Below are 17,280 nucleotides of genomic sequence, written 5' to 3' on the forward strand. Positions count from 1 at the left end.
AAAAAAACACTTTATTAAAGTTATCACAATTAGGGGCAACAGTGCTCACTTAGGGATCCTTTTCTCCATGACCCGGGCAATGATGTCCTTCCAAGTGCCCTCTGTTCCAGTCTTGATTTGATCTTTTTAATCCAGAGTACAAGGCCCTGCTGAAAACACCCTTCGTGATGGATGCTTGGCAGCCACCCTCAGTAACTAGCTCTTTGTTCTAGGTTAGACTCCTGATGTCATATACAGTGCTGAATAACAAGTCTCCTCAGTGCTCAAGTATACTTGCCCTTGAACATGACATTTAATACTTGGCTTTGGTACATCATGTTCAAAGATGACTATTGGAATCTTACAGATTTTTCTATTTCCCTGAATGCAGCTAGTCTTAGTTTGTGAAGTGGTTCCATGACACCATCTGAGGTTCAGCTGAAAGTAACTAGAATTCTGACAGGCCAGGGAGGGGACTGGGGTTTGATAAAACAGCCTTACATAGGTGCTGGGTGCCTCGGAGTAGTGGACAAGGCCTTGAAGTTATGTATCTACTGTTGAAGTCAGTTAATATCAATCAAGTAAGTACCTCCTAGTGCCAGATGTGGGCTATATGCTACAGACTCCAAAATGTGCAATATGACACAGCTCTGACCTTGAGGAATTTAAAGCCTTGAACATGAGGTGAAGAACTAGATGTAGGAGGGAGCTATAAATATATTTTATTACACCTTTACTTCAGCCTTCAAAAGATTTTTGAGATAATATTTAAAAAATACTGAACAAAAATCGTGTCACTTATAACTACTTTTTAAATCATTATTACTAGAGATTTCAGCTGTAGAAGAAGGACAGGCAATGGCCATTTAGGGAACACTTATTTCATGATGGGTAAGCCCGTGTTTCATATTTGTAGCCCTTGGCAGAATGGAATGTGCCTTATACATTATTTCCACTAGTATGTTAAAGGTACCACACCATGAAATGCAGACAAAGGGCTGTCGGACAGGAGGTTACAAAAGTCTTCTGTGTTATGTATTGTCAAATCGGAACTGACCCATAGCTGACCCTCCAGTGGGTTTTTGTCGTTGTTACGTGCCATCAAGCTGCCTGTGACTCATACCAACCCTATGTACAACAGCTCTGAACTCTGCTCTATCCTGAGCCAACCTTATTGTCTCTAACACACCTATTCCCAGTACCCCAGTCACTGAGTCAATCCATCTCATTGAGGGTCTTCCTCTCTTGTGCTGTCCCTCCACCCTCCGAAGCATAATATACCTCTCCCAAAACTGGAAAACAGCTTCTTTGCCTAGGTATAGGTTTTGCATGAACACAATTAAATGGTTTGGGATTTGCATGGTTTAAAATTAAGAAAATTGAATGACAGAGTTGTATTCTTTCTCCATACCTACTGAATCTATACCTAGACCAACAAGCTGTTGTCTAAACAGAACAAGGGAACACTACATGGTTTAAAGAAAGGAACAGTGTGTGTTAGGATTACATCCTTTTTCCATACCTATTTGACCTGTATGCTGAGCAAATAATTTGAGAAGCCGGAGTCTATAAAGAGTGTGGCATTAGGGTGAGAGGAATACGTATCAACAACCTGCATTATGTATATACCACAACTTTGTGTGTTGAAAGGGAGGGAGACTTGGAACACTTGCTGCAGAATGAAAATCAGTGATTTCACTCAGAAAGCTGTTGACAAGACAATGTTTTATCTCACATACACACACACACACACACACACACACACACACCCCACAAGCACAACACATACTTATACCCCAAAACAATGGAAGTCCTGCTCACTTGCTCATATTACAGTAAAGAAGAGGACTATTATTAATTGTCATTGACTTGGTATTGACTCAGCTAACCTGCCACTAGGTTTCTGAGGCTGAGAATCACAAGGGAGGAAACTGTCCATCTTTTTCCAGAGAAGCCAGTGGTGGGTTTAAACCACCAGAGAGACATGGCCTTTGGGTTGGTAGCACAGCTCCCTATGGACTACACCACCAGAGCTCCCTACAGTGAAAAAATGGTTCTCCGAAATAGAATGCTTTCCTCTCACAAGGGATCCAATTGTAAACCACTCATTCTCTTTTACCTGTAGGTTGCAAAGATCAGTTTTATGGTAAAGTCACAAGTACAGAGTTGGCACCTTGGGGAGAAGACATTTACCATCTTCTGGGCCAGCAACTGGTTGGATAGGATCCATAAGACATCTTAGCCTTAAAGATGTCTAGTGTAACACAGTGCTTGAGAGCAACAAAACCACATAAGACAGCAATAAATGCCTCCTATGAGAGGTGAAGTTCAAGGTGGGATATGGAGTTACTCTTGAGAAGGCATTTCTGCGGAAGGTTTAAATTATAATATCATTTAATTCATTCAAGAATCCTTCATATGGATCACAAAACCAATTAGAAAAATTGAGAAACCACAAGGCATAAACTCTCTAATAATTGAACAACTTTTGAGATCTCAATTTCTATTATTTCTGAGAATGCAGTGGCATGAATTGGAGAGAAACTATTTCAAAGTTTTCTTTCATATTCCTATTCTTCTTTGGAAGAAGACAGCCATTTTTCTGTTACCATTATTAGTGGTAGTGCATTTCTGGTTGAATAATGGGAAAGGCTAGAATATTTTAATAATTAATATCCAAAGGGTTGAGTTTATTAGGAAAAGACTGTTTTGCATAGCTATTTAAAAGAAAATTTTCCTGTTGTTGTTGTTGTTATTAGGTGCTGTGAATCAAGTACAACTCATAGTGACCCTATGAATAATAGATCTGAACCCTATCCTATCCTGTGCCATTGTCAATCAGCTCTGACACATTTGTACTCATTGTTGCAGTCACCATGTCAACCTATCTCACTGAAGGTCTTCCTCTCCTTGGCAGACTCCTCCATCTTCTCTATCATGATGTTCCTTTCCAAGGAATAACTTTCTTGTGGAGGACAGAAATGACATTTTGAGAGAAATAAGTAGGTAGGTCGGAAAACTTACAAATGATAGTGTCACATCATTATTCAAAAGAACTGTTAGAAATATTAAGTATCAATCTCAAATCACTAGCATCTAGTCAGAACAGATGTAGAGCAAGTTTTCAGAGGCTGTAAATTGCACAGAGGCTGTAAATAGCTTGTCTTCTTCCTGTGGTTCCAGTGGGTTCAAATCACCAGAGAGGCACAGCCTTTGGATTAGCTGTACAGCACCCTACAGCCTTTGGTACCAGTTGTCTGTTGTTGTTATGTACCACAGAGTCAGAATCAATCCATTGCTGACCCTCCAATGGGTTTTCAGAAACAGAAAATCAGAGAGGAGGAGACTTCCTATCTTTATCCCATGGAGTAGCTGTGGATTCAAACTGCATGCCTTCAGGTTGGCAGAACAGCTCCTTACCACAAGGCCACCAGACCTCCCTTAAGGATCTGTGAGTGATGAAAAGGTTATGTGTCTGTGCTATCCAATAAACAAACAAAACAGCAAACTGAGCCACTGCTGTTAAAGTGATTCTGACTCTTGACGACCTTCCCTCAGGTTTCTGAAATCCCAGTGGAAGCAGAATGCATCATCTTTTCCCAGTAGAGCAATGGGGAGATTAGAACTGCCAAACTTTCAGTCAGCAGCCTGACTCACTGTACCGCCAGGAAGGTCTATGATACAGAACAACTGCAACGTGACTGTTGGATTGAGAAAAGGAATTTTTCATTCTATTTAATTAAAATGAAAACTTAAATAGCTACTTGGAGTTAGTAGTGGCTAGGCAGTTAGATAGCTCAGATGCGGAGGAAACTCTGGCCAGAAGAGACATGGTAGAATGGGGTCTCATTGTGAAGACTCTCCGAACAACTGCCTTTGGCAAAAACCAAGGAAGAAAGTGTTGCCCCAAACTCTGAACTCCAGTCAACAATCCTCCATTTTTAAAAAAGTCCAGTCTGGTGTTACAGTCTAGACTCAGCTGTGCTTTGGTGAATACATGGTAAGATTCTGACATATGGCTTAGCACTTTGGGAGCTAAACAAAGCAAAGGAAGGACAATGGGTAACCTAAGTCTGAGTGGTTTTATAAATATTTACAAAGTAGAATTCAAGTTAGGGGGAAAGCCATCCTGAGCAGGGCACTGTGTCGCTCATACATGTGCTAACACATTTTGGCTTTCTGCTTGGGCAGAGTGGAACTCTGGGTCTCTTATTTCCTCAATAAATTTAGTAATAATTACAGTATCTACAAGCATTGCTTTGGTGGCACAGTCTATAACAAGCTGCAGTGTAACATAAGTGTTGTATGCCTCTAGAGGTTCAAATTCCATGAGCCATTTCCTATTCTGATTCACAGTCTTGGAAGCCTGATAGGTGTATGGGGTGCGAGGGTGGCTGGTGGCATCACTATGAATTGGAACCAACACAATGGCAATGAGTAAGTGAGTAATGGGCTCTCACTTTAACAACAATGTAATACCTTAAATGTAGTACCTTTTCTTTTAACCTGTCTGCTATCTCTCTATGGTCTGTTGTTGGGTGCTGCTGAGTCAGAACTAACTCAGAGCTGACCTCCAGTGGGTTTTCACAGGCAATAAATCACACAGAAGTTGACTGTCCATCTTTATCCTGTGGAGTAGCTGGTGGATTTGAACCATGTACCTTTGGGTTGGCAGTGCAAATCCTTACCACTAAGCCATCAGAACTATGGTCTAATATCTACTAAAACCTTGTTCAAAATCTGTGATATTAGAGAAAGGCAGTCCACAGGACATGGTAACTAGTCACTGATCTGAGACAAATAGGAAACTATTTAACAACACAGCTTCCTTTGACACTACATCTCTCAAAATCCTCAAACCCTAAAGACATTGTCCAAGTCACTGGGTCTCTCCAGTCACACTCTTTATTTTGTCCATTTTACCCTTACATGTCTTACTAGTTTATTTAAACCTGTAAACAATCTGAGATCCTTTTGGAAACACTGAGGCATAAATTCTAAACACATAAATACACAATCCTTTCAGAGAACAACAAGAAAACAATCACTAACTAACAAGACTAGTAAAAGGGCACTTTAATCTATTTTCTTAGAATGAGAAGGTGAATAATAACTTACAAAAGAAAGGTCAATGACAAAAGTGAAGATCAGGTTAAAAGGTCCACTATATTTGATGGAATAACTCTTAGCCAGCAAAGAATTAATCTGCCTTCTTCAATCAACAGAAGGAACTCGGTTGGCATCCGAACACTATAATCTGGCATTGAAGACCTCTAGTGCATAAATATTCATCATTGGAATGAGGATCAGTATTAGCTTTCCTACATTTTAGTTAAATCCTTTCCCCCAAGAGAGTCAGTGTGATTTGCTAAGAGAGTAAAGGTCACGAATAAATTCAAGCGGTGTCAACACGACCTCGGCAGACTCCGTTCAGAGAAAGGGAAACGCTGACTCTGCATTGCAGCATTTAGCAGCTACTGCATGAAGTCTCTGCAGCAGACCCATAAGGCTGAATGAGTCTCCGTGGATAATCCAGAAGGAAATATGAAAGATGTCAGGGAGGCTAGCTTACACACGCATACTGAAATATCATTGGAAAGATGACAGTGGGCATCCTAACACACCCCTAGGGAAAAGTGTTAATAAAATAGGCAAGAATGTGCTGTAAACTGGTGATCATACTTGGTACTCGGGGCTGTAACATTGATCACTGGCTGGGATGTGCTTTACTGCTGCATAAATGAGCCAGCACTACAAAGCAGCATATAAAAAGCATTATTGTGTACTCCCATTAGTTACCCCACGTTTGTTTCTATCTCTTATCTGCTTTGGAAAGGAACACCTTCTGCAGCAGGAAATGACTCCAGAACCATTCTTCCTGCTTCTATTCCCCTGCTGTCTTTGTGAGAGATTGCCCAACTCTCTGGGTCATGCCCTGAGTCCATCGATCTACAGGGAACCGACAGACAGGTTTCTGCCTATCTTCAATGACATAAATCTCGCACTCTCTATTCTTTCACAGCCAAGAAACGGAAAACTCACAGTCCTGTAAGACAAAGGAGGCTGCTGTGAAGTTGACCTCTGGCGGTCTAATCAATACCTCTTTTCAAACCTGGTCCCTGAGGTACCTTTTATGGTTACAATTTATAGCCTGTTCTTAATAAGTAAGGCCTAATGATCTTCCTTTTATGGTTTTAACCAGGTAGAATTTGATCCCACCTGTATTTCAGAGCCCCTTATTTCACGCCTGCTATTTCTGATACAATCTTGAGAGAACAAGACCCAGAAAAACTCCATTGATAGACAAAAGATGAGAAGGCCTTTTGTTGTGCAAGACCAGACATGTTGGATTATTAGGTAAGGAAAATTACTAGACTTTGTAACCTTCAATGGATTTCTGAAGGCAAGAATGGATTTCTGAAGGCAAGTAACTGTTGCCTCAGTTTTTGTATTTTCTGAAGATCAACTCTTATCAGATTCCCTAAAGCAAGTCATCAATCACCAGGTGCAGAGAGAAGGGAGTTAGTACTGAGTGCAAGCACCAATGCAGGTCTCCTACAAGTGTAATTGAATTCTGCCACAGCCTTCAGCTCAGTACCTTCTAAAGCTATCCGGCCTCATTAATCAAGAACCACTGGGGGGAATCCTTTTCTAAATTGGTGAAATACCTGACCTCTAACACAGTTGAAACAAAAAGAACAGTATGATTATTTTAAATCATATGCTATTCAGATAACCTAACAACATGGATCTGAGGTTGCTGTTCTTTAATCAATCAATACACATTATTTGTAATCATCACAGTCATTTTTAAAATGTAAGTAGATGCTCTGGAAATGCTTGAAGGGGTCTGATAATACATGGTCCTTCTAAATTGCTTCAATATTTCTACAATTTTCCTACTTTAAGGACCACTAGGAAATTTCTGAAAAATGCATTCAAAACCTTTCAACACTACTCTGGTCTATACACTTCTGAAAAGTCCTTAGACGTCATAGGGTTTTTATTACACTGAATTACAGAAATAAAGTCACAAGAATGCATCTTAAGGAAAGGAACTTCAATTTTAACACTTACATATAAACACTGACATATACAGAAGTCAAGTTTACGCACGGCTTGAAGTACTTCACTTTGTCCTTCAAAATGTCAAACTAAGCCACGGGACACTATGCCACTGAATTCTAAGGACTTTATTAATGTGATAAGAACACTGCAGCAGCGTGGCATTCTCAGGTCACTCAGACTGATGATGCCTTTTAGCAAGTTGATGACAACAGGGTAGGAAATAGTCTCTGTATTAGTACAATTAGAACTCTTCTTAATTCTTTTCAGGACTAATAAATTATAAGAGGAGAAGAAAAATGAAGTTTTTAAGTTGTTTAAGATAGACAACTTATCAAAAGCTTTGACATGAATCCTTTCACTTCATTCTGCTAACTCTGTGTCCCTGAATGAACAACTTACCTCTAAAGCCTACTATTTTAATTCTGGAACACAGAGATAAATAACACCTGTCTTAATGTTTGGAAGGGAAAAAAATAGATAAAAATGCTTAGTGTGGCATCTGTCACTTAGGAAGGACTTAAAAATCAGTAGTGCTTTATTGCTCATCCTGGAGAGGGTGAAACCAGGCTGCACCTTGGAGCCAAGGATTCTGAGGCTTCGTCTGACATACTTTGGGCATGTTGCAAGGAGGGACCAGTCCTTGGAGAGGGACATCATGCTTGGGAGGGTGGAGGGACAGTGCAAGAGAGGAAGACCCTCGGTGAGATGGATTGACTCAGTGACTTGGGTAATAGGATGGGGGTTACAGACAATGAGGTTGGCTTAAGACAGCAGAGTTCAAAGCTGTTGTACATAGTGTCACTATGAGTCACAAGGAACTCAATGAATGGCACATAACCACCACCACCACTAGTGCTAATGCTCTGTTGTTATTTAACCCTGACTTACGCTGACTGCATGTATAAAAGTAGAGCTGCTCCATAAGGTTTTCAAGGCTGTGACCTTTTGGAACCATACAACAAAGCTTGTCTTGCTGAAATACCTCTGGGTGGGTTCAAACCATCAACCTTTTGACTAGTGCTCAAGCATGTAATCATTTAAACCACGGGCTGCTAAATACTAGTCCTGGTACTCTAAGTACCCTATTAAAGTGTGTTTTGTCTCTAATGAGTAAGATTTTTGTACAAATAAATACTTTAAAAACTATGCTCAAATGCTCTTCTTGCAGTGACTAGTGATGATGATGATGATGATGATAGACTGTCAGGGGCTGCTTTAAGTTCTTTACAGATGTTATTACTTAATAACCTCAGTGACCCAAAGAGAGGATGGTGAGATTATTCTATGATAGTTCTATTTTATTGTTTCAATTTCTAAGGAAAAACTTGATGGACACAGACTAAAGATTGGAGTGACAATTTGAACCCACAGAGTGTGACTCCTATGTCCATACTTGTAGCCAGTACTGTCCATCCTGCTTCCTGTTTCCTTTCCACACCTGATAAAGACGCTTCTGATGGTCCCGCCTTAGCCAGAGCCAGTTTTCATATTCAGAGCAGTATCACTGTGTCTGATGTACAGTGTAACAGCCAGAGTACCCGGAACACTACAGCTCCTTCATCCACAAGGAAGAGCCTACACACATTACACAACACTGTCACCCATTAGGGAAGCCTGTGGTGGACCCATGATAAAGGTCCAAGGTGGTCTTGATCTTGGCTCTCCTCAGGTATATTTCCATTAAGACCTTGATTTCTACAGGACATTAGTATCACCTGGCCTATTGCTGAAAGTCTTGGAAATTTCAACTTGGTGAGCAGTTTGTGATTTCCAGCCCTCATGACTTGAATCAGGTCTTCTAATGTTCTGTATGTTGTTAGTGGCCACTGAGTCAGCTATGACTCACAGTAACCTCATGCCAACAGATATGAACCTTGTCCTATCCTGTGCTATCCTCATCTCTGTCATGCTCAAACCCACCGTGGCAGGCACCGTGTCAATCAATCTCATCGAGGGTCCTCCCCTCTTACTGACCCTCGGCTTTCCCCAGCATGCTGGAAGTATTCTGTATCCTTATGTATTATCAAACCCACACCCACTGGCTTATTTTACTTTTTCTGTTAGGAACAAGTACACATATATAAAAGGAAAACTACACCAAAACACTTGTATAAAGAGAAAATTGTTATTGAAAAGCCCCTTGGAAGACATCTATGCCAACCTCTTCCTCGTGTCAGAGAAGGTTAATTACAAAGAATCTCAAACATTTTAAAGGCATTTCATAAAGCAATGTTCTTACCCTGGCCGTGAAATCCACAGCAGCTGCTCGGTTTAACAGCAACGTGGCTACATTGATATTTCCATAGTGAGCAGCTATATGGAGCGGAGTGAAGCCACTCTGTAAAGGAAACACAACAGACATTCAGTTGATTCCTTCTGCACCCTTATGTGTGAGGTTAATATGACAACCCTACCCAAAATAAAATGAGGAAGCAAAATATGCTGAGGTCCACATTCCACTCTGTACTAGTTTTCAATCAGTGCCAATTGCTCCCAGGGTTTCTAATTAACCCCAAACTAACAGGCAGGGGAAGAGGCGGGGAGGAACCACGGGCAGAGATGGGGACATCTGAGTAATCCACTAGCAGGACTAGATAGAAGCAAATGTTTGAAAAATTCAGATAGGAACAGGGAAAAAAAAACAAAACTAAAGCAAGCTTTCTTAGTATGACAATTTATTAGTGTTATTATTTTGTTGATGAAGATTTGTCTGTGGAAACTGTCAAAATTCACTTGTTTTATACATTTAATATAGTTTCAAATTAGTTAATAGTAAAAGCAATTTTGCATGGTAAATGTAATTTTTTTTTTTTGCAAGAAGTTCTACTACAAAATTGATTTTGCCTGATGGGCAATTGCATTCCATAAGGAATCCATAAGTTGGTCTCTTTTGTCAGCCAATGCCTACTCAGTAACATATTTTTCTGGTATATGCATACCAAGGTAATTTTACTTCCTTAAAAAATGCTTGGACATGCAGCAATTCACTTAGCTCCCAAAGATTGAAACCTTACAGAATTAGATGCATTTCTAAATTGTTAGCAAGCTTCTAAGCCATGCTGGCTATGTTACTGATACTGTTACCGATGGGCAGTCATACTGGGACCCTTCTGAGGTCACTTTGCTCTTGCTGACACCACTGAGGGTAAGTGTCATGCAGGACCCTACAGAGTCAGTCCTGGATGAGCAGAATGACAGGGTTGTCTGCAGCTGCATGTAGATCTGACAAGCATCTACGTCTCAAAGCTCTTCATCAGCCTCTCAACACAGCTCTACAGCAATGCTCTTAAGGTTCGAGGAATCTTCATCTTGCCTATTCAACACCAGGCTCAGCTGCAGAAAGCCCTGGTAATCAAACTACTATCTTCTCCGGCACATGCTACTTTGGGGGGGCGGAGGAAGGGGAGAAAGCAGGTATCTAGCCTACAGAAGGCAATGCAAAGAAGAGGGGAAAGAAATGAAGCAGCAGCACTAAGTCATGGGAGAGTGATGATGCAGATACAGATTATATGTATATACACATATATATACCTCTGTTGTTCTATTCACCACCATCTAGGTTAACACATTTGGAAGCAAAGAGGAGGAAAAAATGAACGGTTAGTTCACTATCGATGATATGGCTTGCAGAAAGCTTATGGCAGCTAAGTGACGAGGGTGGAAGCTATGTGGGAAGCACAATAGGCACAGAAAGAAAGCTAGACTGAGTGAAGGGCTGTACAATGGCCTATCCCAAACAGCACACTTCCTCCAGACAGACTGGCAGGGCAGACATGGCAAGACCATGAGAACTGAGGGCTGTGAATGGCTGGCTGGCTGCTGGCATGCTCTACCACAGCTGATCAGTGCAAGGTGTGGGCTGTCTGTCATCTTAGAGGTTGAGTTGCACACATTGTCTTCAGTGTACCACACAAAGTTAAAATCTACGAGGTGCCTAAACGTCCATTTTGTTGGCAGTGGCCTCCCTTTGAGCACTTCAGGCATACCTGCTGTCCCTCCTAGCTTGCGTGCTGAGCAGATGTGCCTTCGATGGCTTAGTATGGACAGGCACTTGTGTTCCCCTCAATGAAGTTGGAAGTTTAGCATAAGCTTGCCAAAAGGGACACTGGCATTCTTAAAGGTTAGGGCTGGCCTCAGGTCTTGGCGCAAGGCCATTGGCTGTGGTGCCTCACCTTCGATTCCACATCCGCGTTGTTGTCATTCTGCAGTAGCAGGGCAGCTGCTTTGGTGTCATCTTTTCGGGCAGCGATGTGAAGAGCTGGGAGGCGCACTTTCCCTTTTGTGTCATTTTCGAGCAAGAGTGAGACGACTTGATCATGACCTTGCTGCAAAGCTACTGCCAAGGGGGTAAAGCCATCCTGGGGGGGAAAAATCCAGAAGAGTCAAGATGGACCTCTGAGGTATTTTTTTTTTCTTTCTTTTTCATTCGATTAACAAAAAGGCAAAAAATAATGGATTTTTTTATGGGGTTACTATTGTCAATGCATTGCAATTTGCATATATTGTAAAAGGCCTCTTCAAAATCTAAACCATTAAGCAAAAATAAAGGAATATCTATGGCTTTTATTATCCTCTTAAGAATATTAAATCAAAACAACGATGAGATATCATCTCACCCCAGTAACAACAGCAAAATTCAATAGAGCAGCAAACAACAAATGCTGGTGAGGTTGTGAAGAAACTGGAACCCTTATTCACTGTTGGTGGCAGTGTAAAATGGTGCAACCAATACAGAAGGCAGTATGGCATTTTCTCAAAAAGTTGAAAACAGAAATACCATTTGAACCAGCAATTACACTACTGGGAATATACCCTAAAGAAACCAGAACTGCGGCTCAAGCAGATCTATACCCACCCATGTTTATTGTTACTTTGTTCACAATAGCAAAGGGATGCAAACAATCCATCAACAAACAAATGGATAGAGAAGCTGTGGTATATTCACACAATGGAATATGATGCAGCACTGAAAAACAAGGAACCCAAGAAATATTATACAAAATGGGTGACCTTCGAGGACATTATTATGAGTGAAGTATCTCAGTAACAAAAGGACAAACACTGCAAAATGTCACTGTTGTAAAGCAGGACTGATATTGGAGTTGGAGGGAAACTAAGAAAAGAAGTGATAAATAACATACACTGCATGGAAACAGATGAGGGAAAAAACTACTTAAAAGGAATATATGGGTTCGAATCCACCAGATGCTCTGCCGGAGAAGGAGGCGCAATATCCTCCTGTACCAGTCAGATCTGATTTGACGGTACACGCACACAAAATAATAAAAAAAAAAAATTAAAAAAAAAGGAATATATGATTAGATATTATCTGTACAACAACAGTCCAGAATAAGAGCTGCATAGTAAAGTGGACTGGAGTGGGGGTAGGGAATTGTACAACAATGATAGTTTTGGTTTGTTTTTTTTTCCCCTAAGAGAAAAGTGAACTGGAGGACAGGGAGGAAAGTGTACAGCAATGAATGAATGGAAATCCAAGTTCTTTATAAACTTTCATTAAAATCTCAATTAAAAAATTATAAAAATACTAGAAGACCACTTGTGATAAAACTGGTAAATAAGTCACCTAAAATGTTATTTTGGTCATATTAACATTTCTGCTATTTTGGTAGGAAATAGAGGACCCACGCAAAGAAGAGTGTACTGTAAGAGGGGAGAAACCCAGTTTTTTGCATCCTAACATCTTGTTGTTGTTGTGTACCATCAAGTCAGAACTGACCCACAGCTAACCTCCAGCAGGTTTTCAGAGATTTAAACCACCTCTGAAGGGAGATTGCCTTTCCTTCTGCAGAGCAGATGGCAGATTCGAACTCTGTGTTTTCAGAATTGCAGTGCAGATTTGTACTACTAGGACACCAGAGCTGCATCTTGTTAGGTGCAGTCAAATTGGTTCCCCTTCAAAGCAATCCTCTGTACAAGTGAACGACCCCTGCCTGACCTTGCACCATCCTTCCAGCCCTAAACCCATCGTTGTAGCCACTGTGCCAATCCATCTCCTGGAGGATATCTTCCTAAAAATCACACTTAACACTGAGCTTCCTTGCTGGAAAACAGAAGCGAGCACCTACCACCTGCATGTTTATATTCAAGCAAGCATCTGACAGGAAGTCTCCCATTCTTTCTGTGTGGATTTTGACTTCTAGTCTCATTACTGACCAGGGATGTATAGGCTAATTCCTTCTCTGGGCAGAAATTCTTGTTTTTCCCTCGCCCTGAAGAGCTTTCAGCCTTTTCTCTGCAGCTTTAAGGAAAAGGATGAGTATCAATAATACCAGGACATGTCCTGTAGTCCTCAGAAAAACAGACACATTGCATAGAACACAGTAGTCACTAAAATGATCTGACAGGCTTGTGCTTAGGTAGAATATAATTTAATGTTAGGAGAAAAACAATGTGCATGATATTTTATAGGTATATCTTCAAAAATTATACATATGGAAGTTCTGTGCATGTACAAATCTAGGTCAATAAATAAAGAATTATCACAAGGAAAATGAACAATACATTTATCTTCTTTCTGGGTGTTTTTCTTTCTTTTTTTTTTCGGTTGTTTTTGTTTTTTAATGGGACCAGTGGAAGAAGCTGCATTGTAATCCTGAAGGCACATAGTTCGAATGCACCAGCTGCTCCCGGGATCAGGATGGACAACCTCCTTCCATCGATTAACTGTCTCTAAAAAGGCACTGGAGGGTTAGCTATGGGTTGGCTCCAACTCGACGACATACAACATCATTTATATGTAACATACTTTTTAAAAAGTGAAAACATGCTTTAAAGAAGAAAGTGGTAACAGGAAAATTATATGTTAATGGATAACTTTGCACCTCCAATAACCTGAACAAAATCTAAGGAGGAAATATGAAAAACTTCCTCTGTTCAGAATCAAAACAAAATGACAGCTTTATACCGATATGATTGTGTAAGCCCATAGACCTGTACAGAAAAGAAACTACTTTGAGACCAGAAAATAAGCTGCAATTGAGACACTTAGCACTGACAAGAATGTGCTTTTGGCATAAGCTTATTAAAGACCCAGAGATACTAGTCCCAAGGTGTTAGAAGCTAAAATTAGTAGCTCCAGATTTCGCTTCCAAACCAAGTTTAAGTAGTTTGGTTTTCTTTGTGGAGTTCTTTTCCACAGGAAAACAAGAGCAGAAAGGCAATGTGGTTTTAAAGTTTTCACAAGAATGAAGCCAATGTCCTAGTTGATCGAAGATGTATCCTTACAGTGTGTGGAGTGCTGGGTGCACCACACAGAAAGCCAATGATACTCGTGGATGACTGAGCTCTTTGTACCTCTTACTTCAGAATCGTGGTTAGCAAAAGGAGGATGATCAAGATGAAAAGGCCATAACATGCAACAAACTCTCATTTGGAAAAAATTTACAGAAATCCCAAATGCACCAAAGACTCCATACATTTACATTTACATTTATATGGTATGCTCATTCAGTGGGAAAAGAAATACTAAAGGAATTGGAGAATACCACATCATTTAGCAAATGAAAAAAAATATTAAAAATGTATTATTCGAATAACTCTTTTTGCTTGTTTTAAGGTACGCAGCTCAAATCTGCCGGCTGCTCCCCAGCAGATATGTGGGCAATCTCGTTTGTGTCTGAAGACCCATTTGAGGGTCACCTATGAGTCAGTTCCAACTTGATGGTACACTACAGCAAGGTTTGCTTGTCAAGAATAGACTTCTGGACACATTAAGAATTGATGTGCCAGCATTATTGAGAATAAGAAATAATACTATACAGGAGATCCTATTCACATTGTATACATAAAACTACTTATCCCCCCTCTTTTTTGGTATTCTTTAAAACTACTATCCAACAAAAGAGAAAAAACTTCAAAGATTTACACTGTAGGAATGAACCACTGGTTATATATCGAAAACCTCATGACAACATGAATGACAGGATTCGAGAACCGCTAATTTTAGGTTTACTTATTAAAACTAAAAAAAGGGAACATGAAAATATGTTACAACAAAAGAGTAAACACTTATATATACATATTATTTGTCAAAAGACTGAGTAGTGATTTGCTGATCTTGCATACTATTTTTCTTTAAGTTGGCTGTAATATTTCTTTTTTTGGGATCAAGACCTTAAAAATACTAGTGAGTGCTTATGGATTGATTAAAACCTTTTGGCAGTAAGCTGTGCTTTTATAGGAGAGATTTAGTAGGGACCTCTCTAAAGTATTCAAGAGCAACGGTGTCTCTCTGGAGACTAAGGTGCGCCTCAAACAGGCCATGGTCTTTGCAATCACTTGTTATGCATCAGAGAGTTGGACAATGACTAGGGAGGATTTATGCCTTTGAGCTGTGGTGCTGGAGAAGAGTATTTAATGTACGATGGACTGCCAAGAAAACAAACAGATTCATCCTTGAGAGGGTTAAACCAAGCTACTCCTTGGAGGCAAGGATTCTGGGGCTTCGTCTGACATACTTTGGGCATGTTGCAAGGAGGGACGGGTCCTTGGAGAGGGACATCATGCTTGGGAGGGTGGAGGGACGGCGCCGGAGGGGAAGACCCTCTGAGATGGATTGATTCAGTGACTGGGGTAATCGGGATGGGTGTGTCAGAGGCAGTGCAATTGGCACAGGATAGAACAGGGTTTAGGGCTATTGTACATAGGGTCATCATGAGTCGCAAACGACTCGACGGCACATAACAACAAACAACAACAGGTATCACAACCTAAAGAAAGCAGTATTAACCATCTTGCACAGATGATGAAAGTAGTGTGGTTAAGATATTTCTATTACCTGACAGTCCCATCCTAAGAGAAAGTGGATTTCCTATGATCTAAATGTAAACCCCTAGCCTCATTCACCCTGTACCTCAAACTCAAGGCTCAGGGGCTCAGACTGGCTCCTCCTCCCAGCTGGGAAGACAGGTAGTGATCTTTGTCTGCTAATTGTTCATTCTTTTCTTATAAACTAGTAGTTATTTCTTAACTGATGCCAAAGGGGTTAAGCATTTGATTACCAACCAAAAAGCTGGCAATTCAAATCCATCAGTTACTCTGCTAAAGGAGGATGTAGCAGGCTTCTCCTTTAAAGATGCTTTCTTTGGAAAGCTTATGGGTAGTTCTGTAGGATCAGAATCCATTCAACTGCAACGGAGTGATATAGTTGGTTGGTTTACTTTTTAACTAGTTTCAAGGTGACTATTATAAAAAAGTCCTTGTAGCCCAATGATTAACACATTTGCTGCTAATCCAAAGGCGAATAGGTGGAACCCAGTGGCTGACTGGTGAGAGAAGAGGTGGAAGTCTGTTTGGGTAAAGATTCACAGCTCTGGAAACCCAACAAGCAGTTATAGTCTGTTCTATGGGCCATGATGAACTGGAATTGACTTAACAGTGGTTGTTATAAAATAACACATCTTTATGACAAAAATCTCAGGTAGGACTGAAAGGCATAAATGAAGGATAAAGCTCCTTCCTAATTCTCAATCACTAATCAAATTCCTAAGAGCAAACCACTGATGAGCATATACATTGAACATTTTCGTATATCAAGACATACTGTCCAGTTAAACTTTATAACTATGAATAGTATTGTATAAATATGCCAAAATTTACTAAAAATTTTCCCTATTGGTACATAATTGGGCGCTTTTCAGGTTCTTAAAATTATTATTGCTAAGGGAGCACAAGAAGTTGTGCTGCAAACCCAAAGGTACATGGTTCAAATCTACCAACTGCTCCATGGGAGAAGGATGGGCAATCTCCTCCCATGCAATTAAGTGCCTCTGAAAACCCAGTGGAGGGTCAGCTATGGGTCATTTTACAGTACACAATAACAACAATTATGTTGATGAATATTCTTATATACTAGTTTTATACCCTTTTATAATTTATCTTTGATAAGAATTCCTAGAAACAAAAAAGAGAACATTGAATTTTAATATTTATTATCAAATGATCTGTAAAAATAGGGCAACTAATTATCAATTCCACTAATATTATAGGAATATAAAGTTTCCTCTTCCCTGCAATTTTTTTTGACATCAAATGGCAAAAGATTGAATCTCTTTCTTTAACTCTTTAATAAAACATTCTTTTAGTTTACCATTACTTCTACTATAACTTCACAATTACTGGTAGTCTAATGGTAAGTAGCCATGCTGTAACACCAAAGACACACAAGTTCGAATCCACCAGCCTGCTGCATGGCAGAAAGAAAAGCTGTGCTAT

The 17,280-nt window shown here is 40.1% G+C and overlaps 1 protein-coding gene across 2 annotated transcripts in view; it reads right to left on the reverse strand.

Moving 5' to 3' along the window:
* ANK3 (ankyrin 3, node of Ranvier (ankyrin G)) overlaps positions 1-17,280 on the reverse strand; it is a 662,526-nt gene that overhangs the window by 226,380 nt on the left and 418,866 nt on the right. For both annotated transcript variants that reach the window (XM_006895588.1, XM_006895587.1), the window contains exons 6-7: positions 11,220-11,405; positions 9,287-9,385 (exon numbers count right to left, since the gene is read on the reverse strand). In XM_006895588.1, coding sequence (XP_006895650.1) covers positions 9,287-9,385; positions 11,220-11,405 — 285 coding nt within the window. The remainder of the gene's footprint in view (positions 1-9,286; positions 9,386-11,219; positions 11,406-17,280) is intronic.

This window comes from Elephantulus edwardii, unplaced genomic scaffold (genome assembly GCF_000299155.1).
Source record: "Elephantulus edwardii isolate Elephantulus edwardi_28Jun2011 unplaced genomic scaffold, EleEdw1.0 scaffold00170, whole genome shotgun sequence".
Lineage (NCBI taxonomy): Eukaryota > Metazoa > Chordata > Mammalia > Macroscelidea > Macroscelididae > Elephantulus > Elephantulus edwardii.